This window comes from Oryctolagus cuniculus, chromosome 15 (genome assembly GCF_964237555.1).
Source record: "Oryctolagus cuniculus chromosome 15, mOryCun1.1, whole genome shotgun sequence".
NCBI lineage: Eukaryota > Metazoa > Chordata > Mammalia > Lagomorpha > Leporidae > Oryctolagus > Oryctolagus cuniculus.
The window spans coordinates 67,416,342-67,433,431 of record NC_091446.1 but is presented as its reverse complement, the minus strand read 5'-3'; the positions used below and the strand labels follow the sequence as shown (position 1 = coordinate 67,433,431).

General features: G+C 42.7%; 1 protein-coding gene across 16 annotated transcripts in view; it reads right to left on the bottom strand.

Moving 5' to 3' along the window:
- The window catches only part of LRMDA (leucine rich melanocyte differentiation associated), a 1,127,870-nt gene that overhangs the window by 146,548 nt on the left and 964,232 nt on the right, over positions 1–17,090 (bottom strand). Inside the window, exon 7 of one of the 16 annotated variants that reach the window (XM_070057893.1) lies at positions 15,236–15,345. The exons of the other annotated variants lie outside the window; for them this stretch is intronic. Coding sequence (XP_069913994.1) covers positions 15,278–15,345 — 68 coding nt within the window. The 3' untranslated portion in view covers positions 15,236–15,277. The remainder of the gene's footprint in view (positions 1–15,235; positions 15,346–17,090) is intronic. 16 annotated transcript variants of the gene reach the window in all.

Below are 17,090 nucleotides of genomic sequence, written 5' to 3'. Positions count from 1 at the left end.
TGGAGAAACTATTGTAAAGGCCAGGAAAGAAATAATTAGACCTCATGAGAAAGGAGTGACTTTATGAACAATCAGTGTTTTTAACGGCATGCTCAGGAGTAGAATTCACAGCACTTGGCCCCTAGCCCTGTGTGGGTGGTAAAGGAAAGGAAGTAAAAGATCCCAAGGTCTTGAACTTCAGAGAATGGGAACAGAGCAGCAGTTAAGCGAAAGAAGAAATAAAGCAGAGGCTCATTCGTGTTGCCTTGGTGGGAAGAAGAATGAGACTATATTAATTTGAGATCCTGCAATACTGTTCAAGGTGAGCGTGTACCTGGCAATGCTGAATTTCAGGAAAGCTAGGAGCCAGAAGTCCATATTCGGTACACAGTAACAGCTGACCACATGTGACTGAATGAAGGGAACTATCTCCAGATATTTCACAAGCTTGGAATGAGGGCATCCCGGCAAACCCTCTCCCCTCCTGAGCATCCTTATCTGACTTCCAGGTAAAACTCCTTTCGAAGGGCTCCAAGAGGGACCTTCAAGTCAAAACAAAAACTTCAGTATGTCTGTGAGGTCTGCCAAGAGCCAACTACTTGGAACACTGGTCTCACCAGGATTCCTCCGGAGATCGAGAGAGGTCTCGCTGCAGGCAAATCCCCCAACAAAACACAAACAATTGGAAATCCATGCATAGATTTTTCAAAATACGCACTTTCCCTTAACTCTTTAAAGACCTCTTGTATGCATAAATTTCAATATTTTTACACCAAAAGAAACTTATCTTTTAATATCATTTTCTGTAAACATTTTTGAAGTACTTTTGTATAAGGACTTCTAGATAATAACACTTAATTTTACACTGCTTCATATTCTCAGATCACCTAGTTCATGAAATGAACCTCAGTACCACCCCAAGTTCATTCTCCTGATGAGAAAACCAAGTCTTGCCCTAAATCACACACAGATCCCAGCTTTAACTAGAATTATATCTTTTGGATTCTACCCAGTCTTTGTGTCCTTCCATGATAGAAATTCCCAGCACTGGGGCCGGCACCGTGGCACACCAGGTTAATCCTCCGCCTGCAGCGCCGGCATCCCATATGGGTGCCGGTTCTAGTCCCGGCTGCTCCATTTCTGATCTAGCTCTCTGCTGTGGCCTGGGAAGGCAGTAGAAGATGGCCCAAGTGCTTGGGCCCCTGCACCTGCATGGGAGACCAGGAAGAAGGACCTGGCTCCTGGCTTTGGATCGATGCAGCTCCGGCCATTGCGGCCATTTGGGGGAGTGAACCAACAGAAGGAAGACCTTTCTCTCTCTCTCTCTCTCTCTCTTTCTCTGTAACTCTACCTGTCAAGTAAATAAATAAAATCTTAAAAAAGAAATTCCCAGAACTAGAATCTTGATTCCCCTAGATCTTCACACACCAAATCAAGAACCTACTTTATTTAATACGACTACACATGTGCACCCACCCCACAGCTCTCAGAGGTTAACTAAACTTGGAAGATCTAAACACCCAAGATTTCCAAGTTAAGAAATGATATTGGAACACTAAATCAGATGGGAATAGAGAGCCCTCAGCCTCCTTAGAGAAATGTTCCTATGATAGAAAACTCAAGTTTAAGTTTAGGGAAACTCATGGCTGGCTCCCTATGGTTTCTTCTAGCATGGAGCTGAGCAAAGTCTCAAGCCAGACCAAAAACCCAAGACATTCCCCATTGCCAATCCATATCACAATCAATGTTGATTGAAAGTCTGAATGCAATTTGAATGAAAAGCATTTCAAAGCACAAAGGTTCTGGTCCCAATAAGTTTAGTCTATATAATCAAATGCATTCTTTCTGGCCCAATCAGCAGAGACTTGGCAGAATAAAGGTCTTTGGTATGAGCAAAAAAAAAAAAAAAAAAAAAAAAAAAAGAATCCATGCTTAAATCTTACAATTGCCCCTTTGAGGGTCGTTGACTCGGCAAGTTTTACAGTGGCGTACTGAAATGAATACTGCCTCTATGCAAAGCAACAGGAGGTCACATTATAATTAGAATGCAATCAGCGGAATTGGTTATGGCTTGGTTTTCTTCCTGAAATGACAATCCATGCCACATCTGCCATTACATTAATATTTTCTGCATTACTAGAAGAGCAGAGGGAGGGGGCACAGAGGAGGGGGAAGCCAGTGTCTCTTCACCAAGCAGCTGATAGAGTTGTCTTTAGCTAGAAGTCCGCATGAGCTAATCAAGACCCAAACAGTTCACCTTTAAAATACCCAAACCATCTGGCAGGCTGTCCCATGATAAATCTCAATGATAAATGTCTCCGTTTTGATGTTACAAAGGAACCGCAGACCTGCTCAGTTCTGGCACAGCTGAAAACATACTGGCAACAGTAGAATAGAACTCAGATGTCCCAAAATAGAGAAGTAAATCATTCTGACCTGCAGGGCATAATATATTTAGAGAAAACCTGATTGTAATAAAAAGGTTGGAGTCATCACCATTTCTGCTATAGGAGTGGCGATATATTTTTTGGTAATACCTTTCAGTTTAGTGGAAACTCCAGTGTGTACAATTTAAAAGCTTTCAATTCTTCTTCTTTTTTTTTTTTTTTTCCTTCCACCCCCTTCTTTCTGGGAGTCTTCAGATGTCTCTCTTTGCTTCTTGTGAACTATACCAGTCTCCCTCTCTGGGGCTCAGACATCCTGCAGGGGAACTGTTGAGGCGAGCACGCCTTCAGAATGATTAATCCGTTCCCCTTGCAGAGGCCTGTTTTGCTGGGCCCAAGGCCACTGCCAAGAAAGGACACACTGTGACCACCGGCACCAGGCAGCGAAGGCATAGCCTCTAAACTCAAGGTTAGCCCGGACCTAGTGCCGAGAGGGACTCGTAAAATAAATGAAGCCATGTGGTTTTGGAAGGTAGACTTTTATGTCCAGCCAAGCTTCAGAAACAAATTACGGAGTGGTCAGTTGACCTTATTTATTTCATCTCCTCCCTTCCCCTCCCCGCACCCAACAACGTTAGGAAATTAATGAAACACGGATACAGAGTGTTGAGGGCAAGGCACCCACGTCTCCCAGTGGCAGCAGCCCCTGGCCCCCGCCCTTCTGGCTGTACGCAGAGCTCCACACCCCTGGCTTGTTCTGAAGCTCAGAAGCAAGGATTTCAGCCTAACGGGGGGTAGGCAATAAAAACTGGGCCTGCCTGGTTGGCTCCAGGTCTCCTGGGGAAGTGCCTGGGGTCTGGTGGCGACTCAGCAAGGCACAGTCACTACTCTGGTCTGCTTGGCTGCAGAGGCTTGACCAACTCCCTCCCAACTCCTGGGGTCACGTTCTGGTGAGTAATGGGAAATACACGTTTCCCACCAGTCCCGGGACAAATGGTTTAACCCCAGGATTCTTCTCACACAACCACAAGGGGAGCCAGGAACAAGTACAGGATGAGTTGGCCTCCGGCAAAACGGTTTCAATCTCCCTTGTCTTGGTTTCCAGACAAGTTAGGGGGCAGAGAGAAGGAAATTTCCCTAGGCAGAGTTGCTTGGAACAGCAGAGACTCATTTAAAACTCACGGGGGCCTGCAGCAACAGGAGTCTGCAATTACTCAATCTCTGGAAATGAGTGCAAATAAATTTCAGGTAACTATTTTCAATGAAACTTATATATATTTATAAATATATGCATTATATATTTATATTTATGCATACATATAAATATATATTATATATGCATATATTTTTATATATATATATATTTGAGAGGAAAGGATGCAATCATTTATTGGCTGTTGGCAATGCCACTGAAGACAAGTTACCCCATACCTTCTGGTCTGTGCTGGGCCAAACACCACCCATCTAGATACCCGACTGGCCACTTCAGCGTTAGTGGTACAGAGTGGAAGTGCCCCTGGAGCACTGGCAATCCCCACTCTTTACTCCTTTCTCTGGCTCTCCTATCAATCCCCGCCAGGTCACTGACATCTTGCTGGTTCAGAAGCTTGTAGAAAAAGAGCAAGGTATTTCTCATGACATTCCTGCCGCTTCAGTGCAGGGCTGCAAAGGGTGGGAAGGGGCTCTCACTCTACTCAGAGAGTGTGTGACAGCTACAGCTGAAAGAATTGCATTGTCACTCACTTCTCCCACCATATGGTCTATCCCTCTCACAGCTGATTTATGATTCCTGATTACCACAGACCCTTTGGCGAGGCCACTTTCCAAATGTCCCCCTACCGCTGACTGTGTGGGTGCCAGTGTTTCCTCCAGAGAACAGAAGAGACAAAGAAAAACAGTGTCCTTCCTTCTGCCCCTCGCCCCTCCCCACCATGCAGCACTGCAGGTTTTGTTTGCTCTTCTGGGAAAGGAAGCCCAGGCTGTTTCTCTTTTCTGGTCTGATCGTTAAAGCAACTCAAGCTATTACATTTACCAGAAAAGCAGGAAGATTGAGCAAAAAGTACTCAGTGGTCACGTATTTAGCAATGCAACTGTGATGTAGGAGAGTATGTCCCAAAACTGGTGGTAAATGGAATTAAAAGATAAACTTTATTTTGGTGAAAATTATTTCTGAAATCGATACATATGCAAAGTCTTCAAAAAGTGCATGGAAAATGTGCAAAAAAAAAAACTATGCATAGATTTCAAAAATTATTGCCCCAAAGTAACCTTACTTTTTAATTCTATTTCCAGAATTTTTTCTGAAGTTAACCTCAGACAAGCACAGACGTGTGATCCCCTAGCTGCTCCCACCAAAATTCTACCATCTGGGAGGAAGAAACACACTAGCAAGAGGGGCTGCGAATCAAGGCACAAGGAGGACCAAACTCCTCCTTCTCTAGACTTCAAACCCAGCAACTTCAAGCCATGCACTTCCATCAGCAAGGCCCCCAAGTTCCAGGGGAAGAAACATAGATGATGGTAGGTTACAGTAGCTGTCAAATAACTCATCAATTCCAATCTACAAACTGAGCAACAATCTTCTCTTTCTCAAAAGAATTTTATGTATTAGGACCCCCCACACACATACACACACCCCTCACAAATACATATATGCTTTTGGTGCTACTATTGCCCGTGGCCTGGTGTCATCTAGTACAGTTTCTAGGTTTGTATTTCATTGCTAGCAATTTAATTCCAATTCTTCATGTTTCCACCCTGTTTTTGGAATACAATTATTTCTTGGTAGCCAGTAAGTGTTAGAAAATATCTCTTTGTTGGATGAATAATTGTTGACTACCTGGCAACAGAGGAGATTTATAGCAAATTCTCAAGGAATTGGACAATCTGGCTGGAATCAGCTAATGAAAGTCTTAGATTAAGGGAAAATAATGTAGGAATCTGATCTGAACACATACCAGCAAGAAATAAAGGAAAAGAATGCATACAGGAAAGGGACACGGATGGTTCTAATTCCCACAGTATGGAGGCACGCACTTCGGGGAATGGACTCAAATGTACTCATCAGCGACTCTTGTCAGCATTATGAGGTGACAACGATTGAGATGCAGAAGAAAAGCCAAAGTTGCCCACTGATGAGCCAAGTCTGTATCTCATTGCCATCCAGATCGCGCATGGTGTACGTGCAATACGGCAATGATACATGTGTTTGCTAAACAAACTACAGGGGAGTTCCTGCTGAGATAGTTGGGTTATGAATCCAAAGACGCACAGTGTGCAGAAACACAGAGGCACTGAGGCAATAATGAAGGCCAGCCAAGGATGCAGTGTGGGTGGCAGGATTGAGCAGGCTCTCTGAAGAGTGTGGAGCTGGTCATGGACTAGAAATACTGTTGGTATCATTCAAGGTGATGGCGCTTTAAACCAGAGTAGATGACATTCAACTCTCCTCCTACAGTGATTCTTCCGGGGTGCCTTGCTCAGTCTCAGTGATGCACACCTATTTGCCTTTGCAAGGCCCGGGGCTGTGTTAGCTTTCAGTGGAAGATTTAATAGTGGTATGTTTGGAACTCAGACACCTACTCTTTTTCTCAGATTTGCTCTAGTCTGGGAATTAATCCCAAAAAGGCAGCGTAACAGAAATTAATCGCATCATTGTTTGATCTAAATGTTATTTTGTATGCCATGTGGGAAATGCCTCGTAGCTTTCAGGAAACCATGATAGGAGAAACCCCTTGGGGAGAGTAAGCCTTTATGTCCTTCCATCCATCAAAGCTCTCCTGGGCATACTTCACCCACCAAGTACTAAAAGACAGCAAGAGAGCAGATCAAGACCGATGAAGGTATCTCCTATTTTTCAATCAGTTGCGTAACAGCGGCTGTTGTTCAGGAGAGCCACATACCCCACCCCGACTTGGTCACTGTGGTCAACATCCTTCATGCCACTGCTGTCCACCAGGCAGTGAGGGCACTCGCTGAGAAATAACAGAGCCCCTGTCCAGGGAGTCAGAACTGCAAGAGCCTAAGCCCAGAGCGAACAAACCAAGGCAAAATTCTTAATTCCCAACAGCAACACGTGCTTGTCCAACGTAATACCCGTAAACAGTCTTTACAACATCAATTTTCATCTTTTGAAGAAAAACGAGTTAACAGCATACACGGCAGCCAAAGAAAAGCTCAAGACGTGAGTTGTTCAAAGACACTGTGATTCTGGGCTTTCGGTGCCCTGACTTCCTTCTGCCCACTGAATGGATCAGAATCCCCCAATGTCCTGTATCCTTGTCTCTTCTGGTGTCCACACACACCGATGACATCACTTCAACTCCAGTTTCTGAGAATGCCTCAAGTAAGCACAATTATCACTTCCTTACCGTCGCCTCACTCTCAGTAACACCCTCTTAACTCTGGCTGTGTTCAGTCAGTAACAGCAGAGCAGGGTGTGGCTGCGTGACCTTCTCTCCCACGAAATCCAAGAGCCGTAAAGACACGTACATCAAAGGAACAGAAGAGAAAGCCCGGACATAAACCCACGTGTTTGCAGTCAACTGATTTTCAGCAGAGGTGCCAAGAACTCCAAATGAGGAAAACGCAATCTCTTTAATAAACACTGTTGAGAAAACTGGAAATCCACATGAAGAAGAATGAAATTAGATCATTATCTCACACCATATATAAAAAATCAGCTCAAAATTGACTAAAGACTTGAATGTAAGACCTGAAACCGTGCAGCTACAGAAGGAAAGCACAAGGAAAGTTTCCATGACATGGGCTTTGGTAATATATATATATATATATATATATTTTTTTGGTTATCATCCCAACAGCACAGGCAACCAAAGCAAAAATAAATAACTGACATTGTTTCAAACTAAAAATTGCCTTCACAACAAAGGAAATAATCAATAAGCAGACATTCTACAGAATAGGAGAAAATATTTTTAAATTATACATCTGACAAGGGATTCATTCCCGGCTGCTCCCCTTCGGACCCAGCTCCCGGCAAATGGCCTGGGAAAAGCAGCAGAAGTTGGCCAAAGTACTTGTGCTCCTGCCCTTCACATGAGAGACCCGAAGAAGCTCCTGGCTTCAGCCTGGCCCAGCCCCACACCTTATAGACATCTGGAGAGTAAACCAGTAGATGGAAGACCTCTCCTCTGTCTCTACATCTCTCTATAACTCTTTCAAGTAAATAAATACATCTTTAAAAAAAATGAGTCCAAACCTGAAAATGCATTTCTCAAAAAACCTATAAATGACCAAGAAGTATATGAAAAAATGCTCAATGACACCAGTCATCAGGGAAATCAAAACCACAATGAGCCATCATCTTATACTAGCTTAGAATGGCTATTATTAAAAAGACATTTTAAATGTTGGTTAGGATATGGAGAAAAGGGGACCCTTGCACACTGTTGTGAGAAAGTAAATCAGTACAGCCATTACAGAAACAGTGTGGAGACTGTACCGTCCTCCACCAAAAAAAAAAAAAAAAAAAAAAAAAAATCAGAGCCAGCAATTCCACCACTGGGTTTCTATTCAAAGGAAATGAAATTAGTGTCTTTAAGAGCAATCTTCACTCCTATGCTCAATGCAGCATTATTCATAACAGCCAAAATATGGAATCAACTTAAGTGTCCTTCAACAAATAAGGAAAATAGCATCTAGATAGACAGATAAAGCTATTTACACACACATACACACACACACAATCTAGATGACTATTTAGCTTTTAAATAAAAGACAACCTGTCATCTGCAACAATATGAATAAACCTGGAGGACTTTATATTAAGTGAACTACACCAGGCATACAAAGACAGGTACCAAAGGATCTCAGTGATAGGTGGAATCTTAAATAGCTAAACTCATAGAAGCATAGTAGAATGGCAGTTCCCAAGGTCTCATGGGTGGGGAGTGAGGGGATTATGAGGTGTTGGGCGAAGGTTACAAAATTTCTGATAGGAGGAAAAAGTTCAAGAGAATAAGTATGTAACGTAACAGCTATCATTATTCTTAAAAACCACTGCGAGGGGCCAGCACTGTGGCATAGTGGGCTAAGCCTTTGCCTTCAGTGCCAGAATCTCATGTGGCACTGGTTCGTGTCCCTGCTGCTTCTCTTCTGATCCAACTCTCTGCTTATGCCCTGGGAGGGCAGTGGAGGATGCCAAGTGATTGGCCCCCTGCTCCCATGTGGGAGACCAGGAAGAAGCTCCTGGCTCCTGGCATCCGGCAGATACAGCCATTTGGGGAGTGAACCAGCAGATGGAAGATCATTCTCTGTCTCTGTCTCTCTGCCTATAACTCTAGCTCTCAAATAAATAAAATCTTCTAAAAAATTAAGTGGGAGTAATTGTTTTAGTTTAAAGTCAAAGGGGCCGGCGCCGCGGCTCACTAGGCTAATCCTCCGCCTAGCGGCGCCGGCACACCGGGTTCTAGTCCCGGTCGGGGCGCCGGATTCTGTCCCGGTTGCCCCTCTTCCAGGCCAGCCCTCTGCTGTGGCCAGGGAGTGCAGTGGAGGATGGCCCAGGTGCTTGGGCCCTGCACCCCATGGGAGACCGGGAAAAGCACCTGGCTCCTGGCTCCTGCCATCGGATCAGCGCGGTGTGCCGGCCGCAGCGCGTCGGCCGCGGCGGCCATTGGAGGGTGAACCAACGGCAAAGGAAGACCTTTCTCTCTGTCTCTCTCACTGTCCACTCTGCCTGTAAAAAAAAAAAAAAAGTCAAAGGGAGATAGCCAGACAGAGATCCTATGCACTGGTTCACACCCCAAATGTCTCTAACATACAGGGATAAAGTCAAAAGCCAGGACTTTAATCCAGGTTTTCCTGTGGGTGGCAAGAACACAAGTATTTGAACCATTACTGTTACCCCCAGGGTAACAAACTGCAACAGAGATTTTGAAGCAGGACTTCAACCTTTGTACTCTGATATGTCACGCAGGCATTTTAACTGGTGTCTTGTTGTTTAGGTCAAACACTCATCCCATTAAGAGGGTAAATTTAAAATATTCTCACTACAAATGCATGTTAAATATTTGATGTAAAGCAAATATTAATTAGTTCAAATTTCGCCATTCTACAATTTTTTTTTTTTTTGACAGGCAGAGTGGACAGTGAGAGAGAGCGACGAGAGAAAGGTCTTCCTTTGCCGTTGGTTCACCCTCCAATGGCCGCCGCGGCTGGCGCACCGTGCTGATCCGATGGTAGGAGCCAGTTACTTATCCTGGTCTCCCATGTGGGTGCAGGACCCAAGTACTTGGGCCATCCTCCACTGCACTCCTGGGCCACAGCAGAGAGCTGGCCTGGAAGAGGGGCAACCAGGACAGAATCCGGCGCCGCGACCGGGACTAGAACCCGTGTGTGCCAGCGCCGCGAGGCGGAGGATTAGCCTAGTGAGCCGTGGTGCCAACCGCCATTCTACAATTTATACATTTTTCAAAACATCATGCTCTGTATGATAAATCTAATTTTTGTCAAACAATATTTAAAAATGAAACTAAGCTTGAGAGCTATCAACTAACAGTAAACCTGTTACACTGATCTAATGAGACTTCCCAGCTCCTCAGCCATAAAATGGGGTGGTTGTGGTGGGTGTTCATGGTCAACTGTGGAAGCAAATCGGTTATCGAGAACGAACGGGAGACTCAGCTCCACAAATACATTTACAGAAATCATCACCAGAAAGGCCAGGTAAAGGTACAAAACAATCATCTGAGGCTGTTCACAACTTATCATATATAAAACTAGTTTGGCTTTTCTCCTTATCAGCTGTGTCAAACCTACTGCTTCAACTGTCAACAGTAAGATACCACTTTGAACTAAGACTCAAACTTGGAAACCTGGACAAAGGATATTTTCAAAAAACTGTGTGTGCTGAAGTAGCAAGACTCTGTGGAGGCATGCTTTCCATAAATCCACATCAAACATGATTTGCATAGATCTCCAAGCAGTTATCTTAAGAAAAGTATTTTATTATCTAATCTCCAACCTATTAATGCAGAGAGCTTCCTATGCCCATAAAAGACGAGGCTCCGCGAAAGCCATGAGCAATGGGAATCAGGAGCTGGGCGGATCCAAACCTTTTATTATTTTGATTAAACAAAGACTGGACTGCATGAACAGCTTTCTGGTTGTTTTATTTCATGCTGAATAAGGTCACCAAGGGAGAATAATTTTCACTACCAAAAATTAGCCTAAACCTTAGTTTAATTTGCATGGTTTTCCACCCTAAGTGTGGATTCTGTCAAGCATAAACTATATTTACCAGACATAATGGATCTTGGCAGGTCAGAAAATTGCAGTTTGGTCTCTATTACACATAAACCACCAATGGAGAAAATGCTATCTGGACTGCCAATAAAATACATGGTAGGATATCCTTACTTATCCTGCAGGCAGCACCACTGATGTCCCTTCTGGTCTTCGACAATACAAAACCCAAAATAAAGCCTCATCAACTTCTGGTAAAATTGGAGGCTGCCTGCCATGGACAGGGCACCAAATGGTCATCATGAATCTCTTGGTCTGTGAGTACCGGCACTCCAGGAGCCAGGCGACAGCCACCTTCTCCAGAATGAGCTGAAGTTGCTGTAGGCAAATCAAAGTACTGCTTCCTAGATCGCTGGCTTCTGACAACCTGGGGATGCTACTGTGTTCTGCCAATGTACACCGTGAGTACAGATGACCTGTACAGAATACAGACTAGAGACTTCATTTCTCTTCATAGTTGCCACGTTGTGATCAGCTGTCAAAGACTATAGTCACTGCAGAGGGAGAGTGTTTCCTTTGGTTGGTAGCTTCTTGGATTCTGTGGCTACCATCTGTTGAAAATTCCTAAATTTCTTTCTCTGGAGCCAAGAATGCTATTTCCAGTTGAATATTCCAACAGAACCCACATAAAATGCATCACCTGATGAGCTCCTTCCGCATCTCCCAAAAATGTTTGTACACTGGTACCTGTGACAATAGATTCCTTACGACTCAAGGGTAACAAGCAAATGCCTTCATCAACTGGGAAGGGATCTGATCAACCAGAATGGCCACGAGACACTGAGCTGATGCAGGGTCTTAGCTCCATACTGTGACCAGCATTCGTTCTTAATAAGGGGACTACGGCACACTGTTGCAGTCTGGGGCTTTCACTAAAAGACCGCAGTGGAAAAAGGAAGGACACTCAGATGTTGTGACAATTTCCACTGAAGTATTTTAACAACTAAGAAGCCACACTGGTATATAGCGGCTGAATATTTGTGTTGGTGCTAACATCCACTCAATGTGAAGCATCCTTCTGTGCTGGTTATGCTTCATCTGTAATTCAGTCATTCAATTCTGCTTCTCACCACCTACCACCACACTGCCCCATACCTTTACAGTAGTTCTATTAATGAAATCTTGTCAGCTCTTGGCTGGATTACTGCAATTGCTACCTGGTCTGTTTGCCTCCTTTCTAGACTTTATCTCATCCTTCATATCCCAGAAGGAATATTCGATAGTCAATTCATAGATAATACTCCAAAAAAAGGTATAAAATTGGCCAACAAGCAAATGAAAAGATGCTCAATATCACTCATAATAAAGGAAATGCAAATGTAAACCACACTGAGATATTACTTCACAATCATCCAGATGGTTATTATCTAGAAACAAACAAAAACAACAGAAAATATTATGTGTTGATGACATTGTGGAGAAATTGGAAACCCTTGTACTGTGGGTGAGATTGCAAAAAGGTACAGCTCTCATTTCTTCTAAAAAGTAAAATAGAATTTCTGTATAATCCAGCAATTGCGATTCTGTATATACAGTCAAAACAAATTAAAAACTAAATCTCAAATATTTTTACATTCATATTCATAGCAGCAGTATTCACAACAGCCACAAGGTAGAAGCAACCCAAGAGACCACCAATAAATGAATGGATAACTAAATGTAGTATGTAAGGCAAGCCAGTTGATAGCAAATCAAATTAAAAAGAATTTTGCTGTAAAAAACTAAAATTCATAATTTTTTTTTTACAGGCAGAGTGGACAGTGGGAGAGAGAGACAGAGAGAAAGGTCTTCCTTTTTCTGTTGGTTCACTCCCCAGTGGCTGCTGCGGCTGGCACACTGCGGCCGGCGCACCGCGCTGATCCAAAGCCAGGAGCCAGGTGCTTCTCCTGGTCTCCCATGTGGGTGCAGGGCCCAAGCACTTGGGCCATCCGTCACTGCACTCCTGGGCCACAGCAGAGAGCTGGACTGGAAGAGGAGCAACCGGGACTAGAACCCAGTGTGCCAGCACCACATGCGGAGGATTAGCCTATTGAGCTGCAGAGCTGGCCCCATAATTCTTAATAACTGCATCATTCATGAACTTTTGGGAGATCCCTTATACATACAATGGAACGCTATTCAACCTTAAAAGGAATGATTCTCTGCTTTATACTGTAAAGCAAGTGAACTTTTTGAGGACATTAAGTGAACTAAACTAGTCGCAAAAGGACATATATTGCATGATTCCACTTACATGAGATATCTAGAGAAGTCACATTCAAAGAGACAGAAAGCAAAATGGCAGTTTCCAGTGATGGGGACAATGGGGATTTATTTAACAGGCAAGGAGTTTCAGTTTTGCAAAAGGAAGAAAGTTTCTGAGGTAGAAGGTGTTGATGACTATACAGCAATGCTAATGAATCTAATGGCATTAAACTCTACTCTTAAAAATGACTATAATGCCAAATTCTATATTGTATATATTTTACTACAATAAAAAAGGAAACATCAAGATAAAATTGTGGCTAACAGCTAGGAGGAAAAAACAATCACTTCACAGTCATGTAGTCATATCACTGACTGGACAATCCCTCAGTACAGTGACTGAGTTCTTTAACACATTATTGGATTGCCCAGTCCTTTATGATGTCACTCCTGCCAACCTCCCCAGCTTCATCATTTGAAACTTAGCACACTCAGCTCTAAATACCAGCCCCAAGGAGCAACCCAGCAGTTGCCTGGGTATGCTTACATGGTGTTTTCTCTTTGTTGTGCATTTTCTTCCCCTACTGCTAACTCCCTATCCCCGGTCAGGGCTACGTAGATCTTTTGCATATTTCTATATAAGTTTAATAACCTTAGCAAATCAAGAGCAAGGACTCTGGAGCCAGGGCCCCTAGGTCTAGAGTTTGACAAGGCCACTTTCTATGGGACTTTGGGCAAGTCACCCATCTCCATGACGGTAGTTTCCTTTTTAAAGGGATGGAGGGAAATACCACTTAGCTCATGAATTGATATGAGGATTAAGTGAGTTGGTAGAAAGCAATTTCAACAATGTCCAGCACGTAGCATTGTTACAAACAAGACAGTTGAGCCTCTGTATGTGCAGGTTCCATATGTGCAGATTCAATCAACCACAGATTGAAGAATTTGAAAAAAAAATTGTATTAAATATGTACAGAGCTTCCCCTTGACATTAAATACAGTGCAACCAACCATTTATGCACCATGATATTAGTGTTATAAATAATCTATAGATGATGTAAAATATGTAGGCAGATATATATATAGGTTACATGCAAATCTATCCTTTTATACTGAGCATCCATAGATTTTGACATCTACATGGGGTCCTGGATTCAATCCCTTACAGATACTGAAAGATGACTATGTATCTCCAAGACCACTTGATCTTCATCATGACCTTGACACTCCTCCCACTGTGAAGTAGGGTCTATGCCCCACCTATTTAAATCTAGTGGGCTTGTGATTTTCAAGGTTAAATCAGAAAACTCGAGTTGTAGCTTCTGCCTAGTAGATGAGAAAGCACTCTTAGGCTTGGAGCCTTGAACTGCTATCTAAACACAACGACCCTGAGGCTGCAAACACATGAGGACCACCAAGCCACAATGGGTATTGTAAGCACTTCCATCACAAACCCAATCTGTGAGTCCTCACAGCCCAACATACGATGCGCACAAGCCTTCAGACGGCTCCCACCTCAAGTCACCCCCATAACCAAGTCATCTCCACTCAGCTAGACATCATGAAGCACAGACAATCTACCCCGAGCCTTTCTCAGTCTGACCCACGAATGCATGAGGATGGTACAACAGTTGTTGGAGTCACTAGAGCTTTGCCTGATTTGTTACACAGCAATAGAAACTAGAACAGCTAACCAAGTGGCTTCTATGTGTTCGCCATCAATTATTATCATTCTCACTATACCTAATGCAGTGTCACTGATTCCCTAAAGGTCTGTTCACCTGTCAGTGCTCCTCATTCACTTCAAAGCTCTGTGTTCCAGGCTCTAGTAATAGTACGAGGCTCATAACCTACACTAAATCATTGGCTCAAAGAGCTAATGAACTACTCCATGTCAAAGAAGCCTACCAGTCTCTGACACTTTGCCTACCAGTGACACAAACAAGATGACAGAGCCATGAGGTTGGATTCAGTCTTAAATGTCACTCTCACTTTTTCACAACTCAATGAGAACCGCCGCGGGTGTTTTAAATCAACTTCCTCTGGGTCTTTGTGTGTTCATTAAACTGAGATGCTCTACGCATCTTGTAGTTTTCTCCACTGCTATAATCTCATGTTATTTCTTAAAAACTTAATTTTTACTGATTAAATAATAGGCTGCATCGGAATAGACTATACTTTTAACTATCTCATTTAGTGTTAGATTTAATTTTTTTTTTCCTTAACATAAACAACGCTATAAGGAATTACCTTCTGGGGCCAGTGTTGTGGCATAGTGGGTTAAGCTGCTGCCCCAATGGCAGTGGGCACCAGTTCGAGTACCAGTTTTTCCACTTTTGATCTAGTTCCTTGCTAATGTTCCTGGGAACCAGCTGAACATGGCCCATGTTCTTGTGCCCTTGTCACTCACACAGGAGACTCACATAAAGCTTTTGGCTCCTGGCTCTGGCCTGATCCAGCCCCAGTCACTGCATCCATTTGGGTTGTGAACCAGCAGCCGAAGATTCTCTCTGTCTCTCCTCTCTCTGTAACTCTGCCTTTCAAATAAACAAATAAATCCTTAAAAAGCTAAAAAGAATTACTTTCTGCTTTTGATATAGATCTTTGATACTGTCCTAAAAATGGATTTCTTGAACTAAGGGATAGCTACTAATAAACAATTATAAAACTGCTTTCTAGAAGTATTGAAAAAAATGACTTCCAAAAAGATAGCATTATTCTAAAAAGACAGCATTCCTTAGCATTTGTTAAGTATTAGTATCCCTGGTAAGTTTGAGCTTTGTGCAGTTGCATTTCTAGTATAATCACTTCTTTTATCCAAATTTTCTACTAAATATATTTTGCAGAACTTGAAAAAGTTTTTATAGTAGAAAGACAAGATCTTCAGTTGTATTTTCAATATCTCCTTGTCTATTTGTCCTGATTTTGCTTATACTGTTACAGATATATAAAACTATATGTTATAAAATTCACTTTATAGAACTTTGATTTTGATACTTGTGACAAAATAGAATATTTGACAAATTTGACACTCTCTCCCAATCTCAAATATGGGGTGTGAGGCTATGATAATTAAACCATCCTGTTATCTTGAAAGTGCTAAGAACATCTCCCTTTACCAAAATTAAGACTGCCAAAAAAAAAAAAAAAAAAAAAACCTAAAGAAACTCCATTTTATTTTCTCAGCAGCTATTTCCTAAGAAGCCAATGTAAAGGCACTGAATTAATAGTTTGTTGTCACATGTTTTAGTCCAATAAACTTCCAATGGCAGAAGATAGATTCCTCAATATTTATCTGAAAATAGGTGAGCAGCATTAGCAAAGAATAGCATCGGGAATATTGTGTTTAACAAAATTCCAAGCTTTGGCCCTGAAGGTGATGAAGGAGAAGAATAACACAGATTCTATGCTCTCAACAATTACAAATCACTGAGTTTAAGGAGATAAACAAATGCTTGTAATAATACATAGACAAAGGCAATTGACAAAATTATTTAAAATAACTTTCTCTGAATCATGGGAGGCAGCAGATGACGGTTCAAATGCTTGGGTTCCTGCTCCCTGTGTGGGAGACCTGGCTCCTGACTGCAGCCTGGCTCAGACCTGGCTGCTGTAACATGTGGGCTTAGCTCTTGTGAGCATTTGGGGAGTGAACCAGTTGATGGAAGATTTCTCTCCCTCCTCTCTCTTTCTCCCCCTACCCCCTGTCTCTTTATGTCTATCTCTGTGGCTTTGCCTTTTAAGTAAAAGAAAATAAATGCTGTTCTGAATTTTGTTTAAAAAAACAATGATTTTCATGTTACTGACAGATACTCAAAGAGTTTCCATTTCATATTTCTAATCAAGTGTTCAAAATCCCTGTTGATTTTCTTTGCTTCCTTTAAGTTACACTGAAAGATACTTGCTATAGCAAAATTCACTGCAGACGAGATGAGTCAGCTGAAGTATATTGCTGGCAGCAAATATTTCCCAAGTACTTACTATGGACACTCTGGAGATATTGAGAAGTATGAGAGAGAGGCATTTAGCCTAGTGATTAAGATCCCCAAGTATCCTATCAGAATGCCTGGGTTTAATTCCCAGCTCCAGCGTTTTCCACGAGCTTTCTGTCAATGTAGACCTTTGCAGGCAGCAATGATGACTCAAGGAATTAGGTACCTAACACCTACAAGGGAGACCTGGGTTGAGTTCCCAGCTGCTAGCTCCCTGGTTCAGCTCTGGCCATTGTGAAAGTCGGGAGAGTGAACTGGTGGATGGGAGCTCTCTGCACCTGTTTGC